This window comes from Barbatula barbatula (assembly GCF_947034865.1).
Source record: "Barbatula barbatula genome assembly, chromosome: 6".
Taxonomy (NCBI): domain Eukaryota; kingdom Metazoa; phylum Chordata; class Actinopteri; order Cypriniformes; family Nemacheilidae; genus Barbatula; species Barbatula barbatula.
In genome coordinates this window covers 24,346,842-24,365,147 of record NC_136765.1, presented here as the reverse complement: position 1 = coordinate 24,365,147, position 18,306 = coordinate 24,346,842, and the positions used below count along the sequence as shown (strand labels likewise).

At 38.4% G+C, this 18,306-nt stretch overlaps 1 protein-coding gene across 11 annotated transcripts in view; it reads left to right on the top strand.

Moving 5' to 3' along the window:
* Nucleotides 1-18,306, top strand: part of cdc42bpaa (CDC42 binding protein kinase alpha (DMPK-like) a) — a 40,273-nt gene that overhangs the window by 294 nt on the left and 21,673 nt on the right. For all 11 annotated transcript variants that reach the window (XM_079457835.1, XM_079457843.1, XM_079457840.1 and 8 more), the window contains exons 1-5: nucleotides 1-797; nucleotides 7,350-7,441; nucleotides 9,852-9,935; nucleotides 10,006-10,101; nucleotides 10,406-10,554. The exon at nucleotides 1-797 is cut by the window's left edge and continues 294 nt beyond it. In XM_079457835.1, the coding sequence (XP_079313961.1) occupies nucleotides 620-797; nucleotides 7,350-7,441; nucleotides 9,852-9,935; nucleotides 10,006-10,101; nucleotides 10,406-10,554 (599 nt within the window). In that variant the 5' untranslated portion in view covers nucleotides 1-619. The remainder of the gene's footprint in view (nucleotides 798-7,349; nucleotides 7,442-9,851; nucleotides 9,936-10,005; nucleotides 10,102-10,405; nucleotides 10,555-18,306) is intronic.

Genomic DNA, 18,306 nt, shown 5'->3' with positions numbered 1-18,306 from the left:
TAGTTTAAAGGGTTTTGAGGGAAATTTCCCACAGGACGAGCTAAACTCAGTTAGCCTGTTAGCCGAACGTCTTTATTAGCCGGATCATTAGCATCAGTTATTTTTACCCATTAAAGTTGATCAAAGTGGAGGTATCTTTACGTCTACATGGTTGGCATGACTTGACACTAGTATTTACGAATGTTTATACGCGTTTTTACTGTTTATATAAGAGATAAACAGTCAACAGACATTGTGTCGCGAGATGATGTCGTTAAGCTAGTTAGCTCGAGTGGCTACACAATATTTACAAAGGATAAACGTATTATTTTCTAAAACAGCAAAACAAACACGAGCCTTGTAGGCAAATGGTTTAAACTGTAAGTTTCTTTCTACATCGGTTTGTTTAGCCTCTCTGCTAGTGAGTTTATCACTAAAATAAGAATGTAGTGAAAAGTTTGGGTATGAAAATAACATAAGTTTTTAAATTAATGCAGATTATACCTGCGTTTAGTGTCATGATGGGCCTTTAATTGTTAAAAGAGCCCCTTCAAAGATTTGACGTATTTGCTTTGGTCTCTACTGAGACACAAAGAGAACTGTATTATACATTTTTGGGCTGTCACTCTGGTTTTGAACCATGTCTGGAGAAGTGCGTTTGAAAAAGTTGGAGAAACTCATCCTGGATGGTCCTGTCCAGTCTAATGGACAGTGTTTTAGTGTGGAAAGTCTTCTGGATGTTCTCATCTGTCTATATGACGACTGCATCAACTCCCCACTCAGAAGAGAAAAGAATATCGCCGAGTTTTTAGAATGGGGTAAGACATCTGTTTATTGTCCTCTTTAAACCATTTGAGGCCAATGAATTCGTGATTAAGCCTTATTGAATCATTGCATTTCACTTTTAAACCATACGAAACCAATGCATTTCAAGTTTGAGCTTTATGAAACCAATGCATTTCCTTTCCAAACCATTTGAAACCAATGCATTTCCTCTTTAAACCATTTGAGGCCAATGCAATCGTGATTAAACCATATTAAATCATTGCATTTCAAGTTTAACCAAATGAAACCAATGCATTTCAAATTTGAGCTTAATGAAACCAATGCATTTCCTCTTTAAACCATTTGAGGCCAATGCAATCGTGATTAAACCATATTAAATCATTGCATTTCAAGTTTAACCAAATTAAACCAATGCATTTCAAATTTGAGCTTAATGAACCAATGCATTTCCTCTTTAAACCATTTGAGGCCAATGAATTCGTGATTAAGCCTTATTGAATCATTGCATTTCACTTTTAAACCATACGAAACCAATGCATTTCAAGTTTGAGCTTTATGAAACCAATGCATTTCCTTTCCAAACCATTTCAAACCAATGCATTTCCTCTTTAAACCATTTGAGGCCAATGCATTCGTGATTAAGCCACATGAAATCATTTAATTTTATGTTTACACACCATACGAAACCAATACATTTCATGTTTACACCAAAATCAAAGCATTTCATTTTTAAACTATACGGAACCAATGCAATTCCTTTCCAAACCATATGAAACCAATGCGTTACATGTTTACACCTTATGAAGCCAATGCATTTCACCATATGCAACCAATGCATTTTATGTTCGTTTCATATAAAACCAACGCATTGGTTTGATGCAATGCTCTTTTAACCATCTTCATTCATTGCATTTTATGTTTAAGTCATCTTAATTCATTGCAATTTATTTCCTTCCCATCTTGCAGTTCAGACCTTAGCAAACTTTGTGTTTTAAAATGAGGACATTTTACTGTTGTGAATATAACAACCGCCTTTAAGTCACATTGGGCAACACTGAATCATAGGTGTATGTGTGTACAGCCCTGGAAAATCAAGTAGAAACATGCTTTAAATACTGAGCCATCATACCAGCATGCTGAGCTCTTTATCATAGGGAGTGAATAGAAAGGGTGTGAAATTAATGTAACTTTGAGTTGTCATATGTTGTTGTAACATGTGATTCTGTGAGAGCTTATAGATTATTGATGTTTATTTATATAAACATGTTAAAATATTGCAGTTAAATATTAGGGCATAGTTAGTTAAAAAAGTTACGTGAAATATCTATAGTGCTTTTGGTCTTTGGGAAAGTATTATGACACTGAAGATTCTTGTGCTATTGACTGTCTTTGTAATTGATCACACCGGATCTCTATTGGAAAGACTATAACTGAGGAGTTTATGCGTGTTAGGTGGAAAAATACCTTAAGGTCATACTGTGACAGATTCTCTACATGAATAACACTGCAGACATATGAAATATGAATTCTTCCTCTTTTGTGTCATACAAAAAAAAACATCTCTCTGAGTGCGGACTATGACGTAGATTTTTCCTGGGTGGGAAGGTTGGTCACGTGACGTAAGGATTAAGGGGAGTGAGTCTTGCACACATTAATAAGTGAATAAATTTAGAGGAATCGTAGTAAACGTAAGCATTATCAAGTGCAGATTTGGTGATTGTAATATAGACTCGTGTATATATATATATATATATATAAAGGTTATATAGTTTGCGTTTTGTGTGTGCACGTTTAATCAGGGACCACCTGACACAGCTTTACTAGTAAATATGACTTTAAACTCATTACGTTTTTAGGTCAAGCAGGAAACTGTCTGGAGCGCTCCATCTCATTCCAGCGTGAATGAACATAGTGTGCCGGTTTATACGTTTATTTTCCGGCATGACTCCCAGCAACCTTACATGACATTGTGACTCAGTAACGAAATGCCAATTACAAACATTCGTCCTGGAGATGGTGGAAGTCATGATGCACTCAGTATAGTTAAACAAGCATAGACATTTTATTATATTCACAAACTCGCTCTGTTAATCAAGAATTTGATTTCAAATCGAATAAACAGGCCTCTAAAATATTCTGCTTCAAATATAACAAAGTATAGGTTGGTGGTGTTCATCTATAGTGTCATAAAGAGTTTAAAGTGCCAATTCGGCACTCCTTGGTTTTTAATTGTTACCCCGCGATTTCGCTCTGCTGGTAAACAACTTTCCTGGTATCCTTCAGTTTACTCAGACATTCTGTTTATGTTTTGATGTCATGACGTCTAGGCGGTTTTCTTACGTTGTGGTTTTTATCGATTTGCATGTAACGATTTTTTGCCTATTTGTTTATGTAAACACACTGATTAATTCATGGGCTCTCTGGCACAATGTTTCTTTGCCGAATGCTGATTTAAAGAGGACTTTTATTTAAGGCAAATGTTGGAATGTGCAAGTCACAGATGCGGTTCAAGCCCAACTGTTTGAAAGAAAGGGCTGACTCGGTCAACAGGGACTCGCAACCACCCTCTGGTATTTCAAGAAGCCCCCCGTCCACTGCGAGTCGGCCCGGACAGCTGCTTTGAATTGACAGCCCGGGCTGTCCAACGTGTCTGTATTGCGAGAACAGTCACAACATCATCTGCTTTTTCTCACAGCTTTCAGATGTACTGGTTAAGTTTGTTATTTTTGCTTGTTGAGTTTTGTAACAGGTCAGACAGGTCTCATATTTTGGGATTTAGTGTGTATGAACTTTGGGAGGTTCCTCGTATTTAAAGTTAAATCCTAATCGCTGGGTTTTCCTTTATACGGACTCCTTTTCTGTACTACGGCAGGTCATCACTGACGTGACTGGCAGGATGGAAATATTCTTGTCTATCCTGGACAGATTGGTTTTTAGGACCAGTTTTGTTCTTTCTTCTCTTGTTTGCTTGGTGTTATGGCCACAATTTAAACCGTATAATATTTTTTGTTAGCTTACATATAGTAATGTGGTCGTGGATCCAATTCATATAATTTGTCTTTCTTGTTGGGTTTATACTTCGTAAAATAGATCAAGGCATGTGGCAGCATTATAAGATTTTCTAAAACTTTATTTTGATGTACATTCGAACCCTAAAATCATCGGATAACAATTATTTTACATTTATTCTGTAAACATTTTATAATGAGCGTGCAGTTGACGTTCTAGTTGAACAGAACAGGTTTGAACTCTGCACACGCTCTGAAGTATGTCTGAAATCTTTTCTCAAGTCACTTGCTGCCTTTCAGCATTTCTTTCCCTCTATGGAAATGACGTTTTAATGATCCTGCCAGTCTCTGTGCCTTTATATGGTCTCCTAATACGGGTGTCCTTGGAGATAGATGGTGTGGTCATTGGATTTGCAGTCCCGTGTCCCTTCTGGTCAGGGACTGTAATGTCGATATTTACACAAAGAGCTTTCTGACTTGGGACCTTTGTTGACTCGTGCAGTCTGCAGTTGTTTCTCGGTTCTCCTGAGCAGGGCTCGATCTTTAAACTGGCCTCTGGATATAGCTTTTATACACTTGCCCTGTTTGATATTTTTAAAGGCAACGGCGTCAGTCCCAGGTGGTCTGTTTTCCATCTGTTTTTAATGCCCTATAAAAGGATAGCTAACGTGGTGTTAGCATTTGATACTCATGGCATTGTTTACATGGAATTGTGCCAACCTCCTACAGAGCGATGCGTGTAGATTTCATATTAACAAATCAGGCGATTGAAGATTTGGCTGATGTAACTTATGTAAGTGCACACTGGAGCTTTAATATTCGGCCTTGGTTGATGGACTTATATTATGCACAAACCAAAAGAAAAGTATTTATTAAGTTTGTCAGGCGGGCAGGACATTTGGGATGTTTAGTGATGTTTTTCCTGACTCTGTTTATATTTCTGTATGGCTGTGCCCAGGTGACATGTCACTGGTCCTAAGTATAGTTTGTCATATAGATGTATGCTAAATATTATATAGAAACATCAACAATGTTCTTATCGTCTTAAAAAGTAAGACGGCCTTAAATCCCAAAAGGTAATATGTTTAATACATGTTTTTGGTTGTTTCACATGCAACTTTTGTATTGTATTGAGCCAGAATCATAATTTTGACGTTTACTTGCCATTAAGGGATATTTACATTGATATAATAATGATAGGGTCTAGCTCCCTTATCTATGATTATTAATAACAGAGTGCTTTTGTCATTATTCTGGGACAAAGTGAGAGAGTCACAAATATTATGCCGTAGTAACACACAAAAAATATTATAAGAAGTATCATTTTTTTAACGCTTGCTAACATTTTAGCTAACATGAGATCGTAAATGCCGTTTCACACATCACATGCTAATATATATATATATAGGTTATTATATAAGAATGCGAGGTGCTTGTTACACTCATAAAGTTTATTGTTTATATAAACATATACAGTTACCACACGAGCAAGCGAGTGTAATCATTGACAGAGCATATCATTAAATTCTTTTACAAAAATTAAGATGTTCTTAAGAAAATATTTGAGATTGTTTTAAGAAATGTTTGAGAATCGCACTTACAAACAAACTTCGTACAATTTATCTTAAGAACAATCTTACATTTTGTATTAAAGGGGTCATATGACACGGCTAAAACTAAATGTTATCGTTGTTTTGGATGTAATGCAATGTGTACACACGATTTAAGGTTAAAAAACGCTGTAATTTCCACATACCGAGCATGATTGTAACTCCTCTTTGCCCCGCCTCTCTGAAAGGGATTGCACATACTTAGAAACAAATGTATATGAAAATGCTGTAAGTCACTTTGGATAAAAGCGTCTGCCAAATGCATAAATGTAAATCTAAATGTAGATAGAATGCATCTTTTCTTCCAACACTTACATTTTTGCAATTTTACACGTGTAAAACATGCACAGGCAACTTATAACACAACATAGACACAAAAAAACACGTATTCGCGTCATATGAAGTTTTGTGAATCCACACATGTGCTGGAGGCTATAGATTTCTGTCATGGAATCTGGAGTTGGTCAATAGAGGTCAGATTCCGTTTTACTGTAGATTTACTGTATTTATTATTCTTTTTGTCCCAAAAGTTATGGTTCTTTCTCAAATTCTAATGAAATAATTGAATGAACAAAGTTATATTTTTGACAAACATAATTGTGCCAAAATATTAGGCTTTTTCTAATGCATGACTTGGACCAACAAAGACGTGAACTCATTCAGTACTCTTTAAAAAGTCGAGAATTTCAAAAAGCTGCTTGATGGAATAAAAAGTACATATCTTAATGCTCACATATGCTTAAATATAACAGTTTGGTTTATTTTCAATCTTCTCACAGCATAATTCCCATACTTGCATTTTGTGTTATTCCATGAATAGTTTACTATAATTTTACAATGTTCAATTCAATTTTATTTATATAGCGCTTTTCGCGATGTTGAATGTAAATAGTAATATATACAGTAAGTGACCTTTGTTTTGACTGAACTGTAACACTAAAACTAAAATGAATTCTGACTGATCTGATGCGTTTTTCCAGCATAATATCCATAAATGGTCTGGGTGCACAGAGGAGGAAATGTTCAAAGATGTAAATGTAATCTATCAAACGGTTTCCATTTAAAAGAGTGATACAACCCTTTTACGTCCCCTTTAAAAAGAGCAAATATAGCTTTTGATGCAAGCACAGAATTCTTTCCTTTGAAACTGGCCTTTGGGTTTTTATTTATAGCAGGATGGGTCTGGTGGAGTGGCGGGTCCTGCCATCTGCAGTTAAAACAGCTGCATGCTTGATGCAGAACTCACAGAGAGAGTGTATATATATATATACAGATATATATACTGTAAATGTATATAAATGAACCATATTTTAAGACTAATTTCTTACCATTAGCTGCCAGATCTCTGTTTCTCCCACAGTGATGTCTGTTTTTAAAGTCAGGAAAGGAATTTCAGGTTGTGCTAATCTTCAAATCACCAATTGTGTTTATAGCAGCAGAAGCCTGGCCTGGAGTATCTGGGTTCTGCTTTTGGTTTCAGCAAGCTTTAATCCATTTTTAACTAAAGAGCTCATAGAAGAGACTGGGTTTCTTGATTTAACGCTGTCAGAGTGAAAAGTGATCTGTCTTGGTGTGTCTGATCTACAGCGTTGGCAGTCTGGAGCTGGATGTTATTGTCATTGACCAATACAGAGTTCATTCATAAGCAGCACACAACATTGTAGCTGTGTGACTTTCTCCTCAATATGTGTCTTTTGTTCGTATAGTCTTGAACTGTGTTACATCCTCACACTACACTTGTAGTTTATAGAAAAGCCCTTGCGTCAATACATCCTCGTAGTCGATCAAACATGTTGTTTTGCTCAGAGACACCTGTGAACTTTGACTGTGCGAATGTGCTGTAACTGAAACTGATACAAATCCTTTGAGAAGTTCAGGCCTGCTTCTCTGACCGCCTCACCGCAATGAAGTGATGGATGAGAATGTATTTAGCAATAACTCTATGCTGTCTCTCCTCTCTCTTCAGCCAAGCCGTTCACCTCTAAAGTGAAGCAGATGCGACTGCACAAGGAGGACTTTGAAATCCTGAAGGTTATTGGTCGAGGAGCTTTTGGCGAGGTAAGCACATGTTACGCATGTTTACCAAGAATGACTGTGTATAATCCATACTGTAAATCTTGCAGGATTAGGTTCTTACGATTTCACAGACCCTTGTGGTGCCATTGTTGTTTCTGGAGTAAATCGTTTTAATTCCCGGAGTCGTGCAACCATTTCCGACCCATCAAAAATTGTATAAAGTTGAGTTTATTCACACTTTGTTTTTAAATAATCAAAACTCGGGCCTTCTGTTTTTACACTTATTTTTTGTTTGGTTGGCGTGAACCCGCTGACACACGCAGAATGTAGACACATTGAACAGACGCCGATGGCTGTCATGGTTTTTGAAGGGCTTTTGTAGCTGTCAAAGGGTCGTTTCTGTGCAGAAGATGTTGTTGATGGAGCTCGCTCTTCCAATTTTTGTCCACCCACATGTACCTCGTAACCCTTTGAGAGAAATCATATGTCGTATTTTGAGTAAAAGTTTAGTTTACAATGGCGATATTTCAGTAGCCGTATGGAAGTTTAGATCACGTTGGGTTGTTATTTGTAATGCGACTGCATGCCACTTGCACTTTCCATGGCTTTCATCGTCAGATATTTGCTTGATATTTTCTGAGAGAATTCTTTGTTTCGCATCAATCTGTGAACAAAGGTTAAGATTCATGCATTGTGAAATCTCTATCAACTATATAGAAACGTGTGAGTTTTGACTGGAATGACGCATGTAACCCTGCTGAAGCTGGAATGTGCAAACCTCTCAATACGTGCTTGTTTTGGCTTATTTAATCGCAGCGTTTAAATCGCACCCTTGTTTTACTTGGACACCTACAATTCAAGACAAATAAACGTCGGTTCCACGTTCAGTGTTTTTTCCCACGATGCCCACAACTAAATGTGTGGACATTGTTTAATTGACTCATTATATCATTCATAGAGAAGTTTATTGTACCTTTTGTACTCATTTTAGTTCTTGCTGAACAAAACCATGGCCTTTTCTCACACGCACAGCACAGGTTTAATAATAGATTCATCGAATTTTTAAGTAATTTCAGTTTTCCAACATGTGGCATGCAATCACACATATATCTCTATAAATATTATATATATATATGTGTATTATATATTATAAGAGGCTATACAGTACTATTATTTTTCTGTTTTGTAAAAAGATTTCATTTTGTTCAACAAAACATGACAAAAAATCATAAATGTGCATTTGGTTATATCAGAACCTCCTTCGCGGAATCGCGGATGATCTGTGATCCGTACGGTTCGGCACGCATGTGACCTGTGGATTAACTTGTAATGACTGGTAGAAATGTAATTTTGAAATATTACTATTATTATTGTATATATTTTTTCACCTTAAGGCTTTGCTTTTCTTCAATTTCGTTGTACTCGACTGTTCAATTCAATTAACTGTAAACTAATTAATTGAGTAAAAGATAGTTTTAGCGCACAGGCGCTCTTCCTCTCTCTCCAGTATCTGGACGAGTACAATTTTAAAGTGCATTCTTGTGTATATCTTAACTTAAATTGCCTTGTGAAGCATGTTACCTGCGGATTAACTGTTAATGTATTCATCATAGGTTAAAAGAGTAACACGCGCTCTCGAGTACAATATTAAAGCGCATTCTAATTTAGGCCCGGTTTCACAGACACAGCTTGGCTTAAACCAGGACTATGCTTTAGTTAAATTAAGATCTTTATTTCGCTTGTGTTGAGTCAAAGTGCAAAAAACGTGATTCAGGCACAAATGCTAACCACTTCTGCAATTTTGACGTGCCTCCCACTTATGATTCAGTAACGCATTTAAGAAGACGACAGAAAGTCGTTTGAGATATTTAATGAACACCTGTCACATTTATAATCTGATTTCTAGAGATCCAGTTGTCAGCTGTTTACTTTGATTGCATGTTTATATCATATTTATTTGTTATACGTATTGTCATTTTGTATTGTAATGCACGCGTACAGTATAACATTGCCTAGATTCGAAGATACATATTAATGTTAAATGATCTGTTAAATTTATCTGTTGATAACTGCAAAAACAAGTTATTTACTGTATAAAAATAGCACTATGATGATCGTTCACATTTAACATAAAAATGATCCGAACTGCGACCCGAAATCCCTAAAATGATCCGAACTGTGAGTTTTGGGATCCGTTGAACCACTAATAGAGCGTGTATGTGCAGAATGTGTGTGTACACCAGCAGTAATCGGATCTGGCCTGTAACTCAGTTTTCACCCGTTGTCACAGATATCTAACCACTTCCATGTGTGATCTGGTAATCTAGATCAAAACAGCTCTGCTTATCCTCTGATCCGGGCCTCGACATGTTCATTCATGCTCCTCTAATGGAAGATCTGGGTTCAGATCTCTCGTTCACTGGATCCTCTTGTGTTTTCTTGTGTGTTACAGGTAGCGGTTGTAAAGGTGAAAAGTTCAGACAAAGTGTTCGCCATGAAGATCCTCAACAAGTGGGAGATGTTGAAAAGAGCAGAGGTATACAAACACACACCACACGTTGTGCTCGTTTAAGAAAATCCAGTTACAAAAAACAAATGTTTTCCAGACGGCGTGTTTCCGGGAGGAACGGGACGTGCTGGTGTACGGAGACTCTCAGTGGATTACCACGCTGCACTACGCCTTTCAGGATGAGAACTTCCTGGTAAGATTTTAGCTTCGAGTGCCTCGGAAGATTTGATCAGATCCTCGTTTCTGTTCACGATTTGTTAAATGAGTTCAGTGAGACTCTGGGTTATGTGGCCTGGAGAATACAACGCCTCAGGGTAGTTCCCACGTACGGGTATAGCTATGAGAATCACAGCCCTCCAACCCTGATCCAACAGATAATGTTATTGCATTGGTCTGAATGATGTGATTGTGATTATAGTCTTATATCTGCACATTGTCATTGTATTTAGTCATCGTATGCTTTTCTCAACATCTGTGTCCCTTTTTTTTCGCTGCAGTACCTGGTTATGGACTACTATGTGGGCGGTGACCTCTTGACCCTGCTCAGTAAATTCGAGGACCGTTTACCTGAGGAAATGTCGCGGTTCTACCTGGCGGAGATGGTGCTGGCCATTGACTCTGTGCATCAGCTCCATTACGTCCACAGGTGAGACCAGACGTGCCACAGCTGGCTATTTTTGCTTCAGTTTCTCTTTATTTTTCTGTCTGCTTCACAACATTTGAGCCAAATTGCATGGAAATTGTTTGTGTGTGCTGATCTGTGGGATAGGAATTTGGGGGGAAATACAGGAAGTAAGCAAATTGCTGCGATTTCTGAAGTCACTGAGGGCATGCCAGAGCTTTCTCTGACTGTCTGGTTGTTGTTGTTGTTGTGTCCCGCATGTGGATCTGTCGCCCAAGGGTTGTACATGTGGCTTCGGTGGTATTGATTTATTCTGGGCTTTGCTTATTGCAGACTGTCGGTGTGGAGAGATCCATGTGTAGAGTTTGCACCCTGGGTCTCAATTTAAGAATAATGGGTTTAGCCGTCCGAGCTAGTAGTTTTGTTTGGACTATCTGGGGATAGTTTAGTTTAAAAATAAAAATTAAGCCATCATTTATTCATCCTCACTTTGCTTGAAACCCACACACGACTTTCTTTTCTGTGGAACACATAAGATATATTTGAGAAATGTTTCAGTGGTTTTGTATACAATACAATACAATGGAAGTCAATGGGGGCCAACATTGTTTGGTTATCCATATTCTTTAATATATCTAATTATCTTTTGTGTTCTGCAGAAGAATGAAAGTCATGGAGGTTTGGAATAAAACGTTTTAAATTTTTAGGTGAATTGTCCCTTTAAAGTGGTACAATACTATGAGCAACTCTGGCTGCATATATATCTTTGACTGATGGATTCTTGAAGGGCAGCGCTTTGACTTTGGGATGTATGGGTTTTCCGCTGATGTTGGACAAGATTTACGCGGTGTACAGGAAGTTGCCCGTTTGTAAGCCAGCTACTTAGTCTGTCAACCTTGCCACAGGGCACGGCAGGTTTCTCAAATCATCTTTGACCATGTTATGTGTTTGCTTAATTGTGTAAATCATTTTGAGAATGTAAAGCATGTTTTGAACTCATCTACACGCGTGTATAAGCACCGCATATATCTTTGTGGTGAGCTGAATTTAAATCACACAACATATGTTCGCTGATACACTGTTGTATGTTTGGCCTGGACAGCTTCTATATTTTCGCTTTTAGGAAAACGCATTAAGCGATTAACAGGAATATCTGTGTGGCTGGCTCCATACTTCGAATGTGTTTTGAATGTCAAGCCCTAAATATACAGCTCATCAATTCATCGGAACTCTTATAGTAAACACTGAATTTAAAACTGAACCTGTTTGTTCTATTAGTATAACTTCCTGGTCTTATTGCGCATGTGATTCCAAATAAAAATGTTTGTAATCTTTTGTAATCAAAGCGTAATAACCTCTGAAACTGCTTTCAGTTTCAACAGAAATGTTTTCAACTCCACCCCTTCAGACACCTGTTGTACAGAAATACTTTCCACTTTCGTATAATAATACATATAATATAGTACATTTTATAATAATAAAAACCAGTTGTAATTGTGTTTTAGTATGTTTATTTCCCATGACTACAGCTTGTTTCCGTGTTAGAGTTTGTATATGTATTACTTATTTTAGAAGAGGATGGAAAATCCTGTTATGTGGCCACACTGTCAAAAAACAGCTTTGACGTTCCGATAGATGTCAAAGAGGCTTTAGATCCTGTTGCGTTTCTAGAAAAAACGTGCTTGTAATCCGACGCTGTTCGGAAACTGTCTCTTGATGTGAACAACTGTAAGTCATTTTGCGTTCGGCTCCAGTCAAGTAGACTGTCATCCGAGCACAGCGTGAGACTTTGGCCAGCGCCTCGACCTGTTCCACAGAGGTCAGCAGTTCACCTCCCACATTATTTTCATTCCGCACGCAGACAGGTATGTGTCACGCCCAGGACAAACCCTCGTAATACCACCGGGCCAGCGGCAGCAATGTTCTGAATGCAGTTTATTTACAGGACCTCCCCTCACAGCCCGGCCATGAGAGCGTCTGGTTTGTGTCTGAGAGACGTCTAACACCCATATGCCTCTGAGGGCCCAGCGGCGTGACTGGGATTTTTGACACCTCTGTGTCATTTCTGAGGCTTTGACGGCTGTCTGGGGTTTAGAACCCAACGATACATACTACATGGCAAAGGAGTTCAATGGAAGTTACTAAATTAAGTTTAAAAAATTAATTTTTCCCCTGCAGAACACAAGAAGATATTTTGAAATTATATGAAACGCATTGACTTCCATTGTGTGAACACAAAGCTACAGAGACGTTTCTCAAAATATTTTGTGTTCCACAAAAGAAAGTGTCATATACACGTTAAGGAGGAATAAATTAAAGATTTGTTATTTATGGGGCGAACTATCCCTTTAATGTCCATTCCAAACAGTGTTTCGTGAAACTGTTTGAAGTCTCAGATTCAGGGTGTGGTGTGGCACAGCTGCGGAGAGTCTCGGGATCTCCGGAATCGTCTTGGCCTGGAATTCCAGGACTTCCCAGAGGAATGAAGAGCGAGCAGATATCTCGGATCAGCATCTGCAAAATCTTTGAGGCCACAGAAGAAAGCCCCTCGCATTCCTGCGGTCTCGTAGCAGGAAGCCGACACTGGAGTCACCAGTAAACTACACGATGACCTTTGTGTGGCACTGCAGACCTTCCTGTTCTTGTAGAACAACAGCTGTAAGTCTTCACGGAGTACAGTTAGGGTTAACTGTAGTCATTAGTAAGTGTAGATTATCGGGGTGGGAATCGGCGTCTCCTCGTAGCTCAGCTCCAAGCGATTGTGCAATTTGGGATAATATTGATTTAGGTGATCTCTCCTTTGCTCGAGTGAATCGCTGGCTGTGGAAACGAGGTCTAGAGTTGATTTTGATTACGGGGTCAATCTCTATTGTAATAATAGATGCAAACACGCACAGCAGCCGGTCAAGCTGTGATGGAGCACATCTTGATATTGGTGGTCGGTCTGATAATTCAGTTATTGATCCTCATCTGGAGCGTGGGCAGTTATTGATCAGAGATGCCTCTGAAGGACCGGCCCTCACCGTCTCTCTGGAGTGAATGATCTGATGGATCAGGACCCTTTCTTGACAGCAGGTCTTTGGGGCTCCCAGAGTTTCAATAGCTGTCATTGGATACTGACCTAAACTGCTTTTGTCAGCACCCTTATGGATAATGAGTCAATTGGGGGTTTTCTTTGTGGTTATTTTCTCTAGCTGTATGTGATATCCGGTGTAAGGACGTTACTATGTATGTTGGGATGCTGCTAACTAAAGATGCTGCTCAGATTTTCAGTCTGGACGAAACCGGTTCAGACTCATTTGAATCAGACAGCGAATTGTGTGGTTTGTGCCACACTTCGTAAGACTGGTGCAGCTATATTACTCCAGGCAAGACTGTATTATAAAAAAACTCGGACCTGAAGTACCAGGACTTTTGACATTGTTATACCTGGAAAATTATTAATTTCTTTGCGAAATTACGAAATGATATGTTGACAATCATTTACATATCCTGTTTAAATGCACATTGTTATTAAAACTAGGCCAAACAGACAATTCAATACATACAATAACATACAGCGAGTGTAATAAAACACAAGTACTTGTAGTCTACATACAGCAGAGGTTCGGCTAATCAATTATATAATAATTGGGATGGGAAGGGGGGATGGTGGTTTTACAAAGGGGATGCTTTTTTTCGTTTTCTTTAACAGGGCCGTCACTTCGAGCCCTGTTCACATGGACTGGTAAAAAACACACTACGGTGGCTGTTGTCATTACATTTTCGGTTCTTTCCCGAAGGAGATAACGTATTTAGTAAACGTAGAGCAGTTTGTCGTTTAGAGCTTCTGTAGAAACAACATGGTGTTTTCCATGTTAGGGGACCTGCCGTGTATGTAGATACTAGATAGAAATAGCTCATTCTAAGGTAATAAAAACATAACTGGCGATGAGGGCGGGATGAGAGCCGTGAGGGAACGGCGCGCGGCCGGTGACGGGAGTGAAAACAAGCTGCATGTGCGCCGGTCTCGCATCTCTCACGGAGGAGCTCGGAAAGTATAAGAGAGGAGCGACAACAGGGAAGGGTGAGAAAGTCCTCTCTCGCCTCGGCCTTCCCTGTTGTCGCTTCTCTCTGCGAGACCGGTGCACGAGCAGCTGACGCACCTCCCCTCTCACAGCTATAGTTTCAAATAACTTTCCCATTATTGATGACATTTATATCTTGCTTTCCTGGGGCACTGTAATTCAATCTCAGTCTTCATGTCCTTGTTGTGTTTTCTGTTTTGTCACGTCGTTTAGATGCATTCAAGAAAAGCACCTGTTGAGGAAGTTAAGGTATGACGTAAACCACAAAACAGGATGTGGTGTAAACCCTGAAGGAAATGGTAAACCGCTGGTGGTTGTTCTTCTCCTCACAGGAAGTAATGCATAATTTCCAGGAAGTGAAAAGATGTAGATGATGCTATTTTACAGTAGACGTCATATTAAGGGCTGTGTACAAAGAGGCGTTTTGGCATTACAAAAATTACACTTTTTTTTTTAAAGTAAATTAGTTTGTTGTAAGAGTGCTCGTAGTTACTTAATGCGTGGTTTAGTTAGAAAACACCTTGTAAGGGCTGTTCTCTGAAACTGTTTAATGCTAATTGTTATAGCAGCTAGAAAAACCACTCCATACACGTGAGATTATTGTTGATGTAAAATCTTCTCACCAAGACAAGCCACAAATATGTACTAAAATTATATAAATTTAAGCCTGTGTTAAAAGATCACCTCTTATCCAATTTCTATTCCCACTTTATCACATTATGTGATAATGCACATTAAATTAGATTTTTTTATGTGACTCGAGATGGATATGGGGTCGCCCAAGGGCTATCGTTGCAGACAGAATTAGAAATTTTCCAGCAATATTTTTTGCCAAGTTTCTCTAAATCATCTGTTGTTTGCGTATATCTTTTTTTTATAGATCAGCTTGTATTAATTTTGCTTTTTGTTCACCAACCAACAGGTCACAAGCGTTCTTGTCACGTGTCTGGAGCTGGTGATTTTTTACTATCAATTTTTTTATGTAAATGGGCCTAAAACAGCAGGAAAGATTTTTTCCATGTGTGGAAAGTAAAATCAGGGAGAGAAAATAGCTGCGTGTAGAGGAAACACAGTCGTCACTGTAAGTGGTCTATTTGCAGAAGGATCTGGGAGGAGCGTTTGCTGTTGTTCAAACCCCCCGTTCGCGAGACTGACAAATAACAAATAGAAGCAAGAGAAAGGAATGCTGGGTCACTAAAAGCCATCAGTGTTTACTGTTTACGCATTTATAGGGAAAATGACAGGGTTTAGGAGCAGCTCATGACTTTGGAACGTCTGTCCATGGGAAAATAGTTGGAGTTAATTCAAGCTTTTTTTATGGCGTGACGTCTTGCATTTTTATGAGATCTATGCTGAAGTTGCTTTGAGTAGCTTGTGTTTGCAATCCGTAAATCTTGAATGTGAGAGATGTCTCTCTTCTGACTGTGTTCACATTGGCAATGTGTGGAAACGTCTTAGTCTGGTTCTGTAAACATGGCTGCTCATCTGATAAGAGTTTCCAGTGGCTTTCGCAGGCATGCGTTAAGTTGGCATCAACCGCTTGCCTTAATAGGAAATCATTCTTCAGCTTTCTTTCTCTCTCTCTCTCTCTCTCTCTCTCTCTCCATCTTTATCACTTCCTTTATGGTTTATTGAACGTGCTTAACTATAAATGACATAAACAGGAGCTTGGTTTTTCTTTTCTCTTTCATTTCTACTTAGTGTTCTCTAGGTCTGAATCATATGGATCTATCTATCTATCTATCTATCTATCTATCTATCTATCTATCTATCTATCTATCTATCTATCTATCTATCTATCTATCTATCTATCTATCTATCTATCTATCTATCTATCTATCTATCTATCTATCTATCTATCTACCTACCTACCGTATACTGAATGTTCAAGTTTAGCAGACTTTTATTTTGACCGGTCGTCGCAAATTGTGTGTGGTTGACGATATCTTTTCTCTAACAGTGAAATGCGTATGAAAGAAACTCTAAGATCAGCTCTGGAGATGGAGTTCATGTGTTCATGTCCTCATACAGAGAGCCGGATAGCGCCTCCGCTATACAATTAATTTTATATTTAATTTGTATTAATATCTTGGCTTTATCAGATGCATGTGGATGGCTCGATGTTAACTTACAGTCTCTGTTTGTTGATCGGTCTGGCTTGTGGCTGATAATATATCTATTTGTATTCTATTCAATTTATATTAATATTTTATTGATAAGTAATTGTATTTGATAAACAATTTGTTGAATTTTATTGTATATTAGCTTTTTAATAAACAATTTGTTGAATGGGTCGTGTAATTTTGCCGCTTTTAAGTTAGCCAAATAACAGTTCTTCTATTTGTAACCCAAAATTATACGGGCTAGATGTAGTTTTAACCTGCAAATGTTATTTATTGCTTGTTATCAAAAATAATGTTCAGGGACTTTGTGGATGTGTACCTAAAGTTTGGGCCACAAGAGCGTGCATGTGCAGTAACGTTTGTTCATGTTGTTGCTTTGAATCCGTCAATAATGTTCAAATGTTTTAACAAAGTTTGTTTTCTGTCTCAAGGCCATTGAACATAATTTCTGAAATAACGTCCAAAATTTCTGCACGTCAAAAATACGATCTCATGTTGTGTCAATCACATTTACACACTGCCTCCAATATTTTAGTCCGTCAAAAAATTTGTATTGAATTGTGTGATTGTTACACCTCTATTTGATAATTTTTTGTATTTATTTCTTTACTTTCAATGCATTTGTTTTTACATTTTTACGCATTTGGCAGACGCTTTTATCCAAAGCGACTAACATTGCATTATCCTATACATTTGTTTCCAAGCATGTGCAATCCCCAGGGATAGAACCCAGGACCTTGGCGTTGGTAACACCATTTTCTTCCCACTGAGCTACAATAAAGCTTTCTACAGGAAAGCAATAAGCTAACAGCCAAAAAAACATGCCATGACCCATGCTTAAACCTTATAAAAAACAAAGCAAACACATAACAACCATACATCATGAGTACTGCACAGCAAACATACGTCTGGTTTCAGGCGATGCTAGAAACCTTTTGGGGGAAAAAAGTGCGAGAACCCCGCAGCGCACAGTATACAATCTGTGATGTGGCCTCCTCCTTTCACGGTAGCTCAGTCATCCTATAAACACACAGAGAGAGCTGCAAATAAACACAGGCTCTAATGAGGACAGCCAAACCACTGCAGGCCCCCCAATTCTCTCTCTCACTGCCTCACTGCATTCGGTTCAGCTTATGCAGGCCATTCCCAAAATAATATTCAACCGTTTTGCTTAAATTTTTAGGCATTTCAAGTTAATAGTTAAATTCACTTTATTGCCTCGGTAGCATTAAACATTTTTTCAAATCATATTTCAGCCTTTTTCCTTGGATTCGCAGGCTGAAGGATACGCACATGTACTCGTTCTTATTACAGCTCCCCATCAACCGTCTGGATCACATTTCCAGGGAAGAACAGGACTAAAAGCATGAATGAGAATAAGATCTCTCTCGCCTCCAGCGTGTTCTCTCACACGCAGGCTCAGATGAACTTTAATGAAACGAAGAGTTTGTGACACTTTGATGCTTGTTTGTTTATGTTTTTAGTGCAGCTGCCCTGCGGGCAGGTCACAGACAGGGCAGATACAAACCGTTCCTAACCAGTTAACACTAATCCTGTCATGCTAATGAGTGTGAGTTTAGATGCTC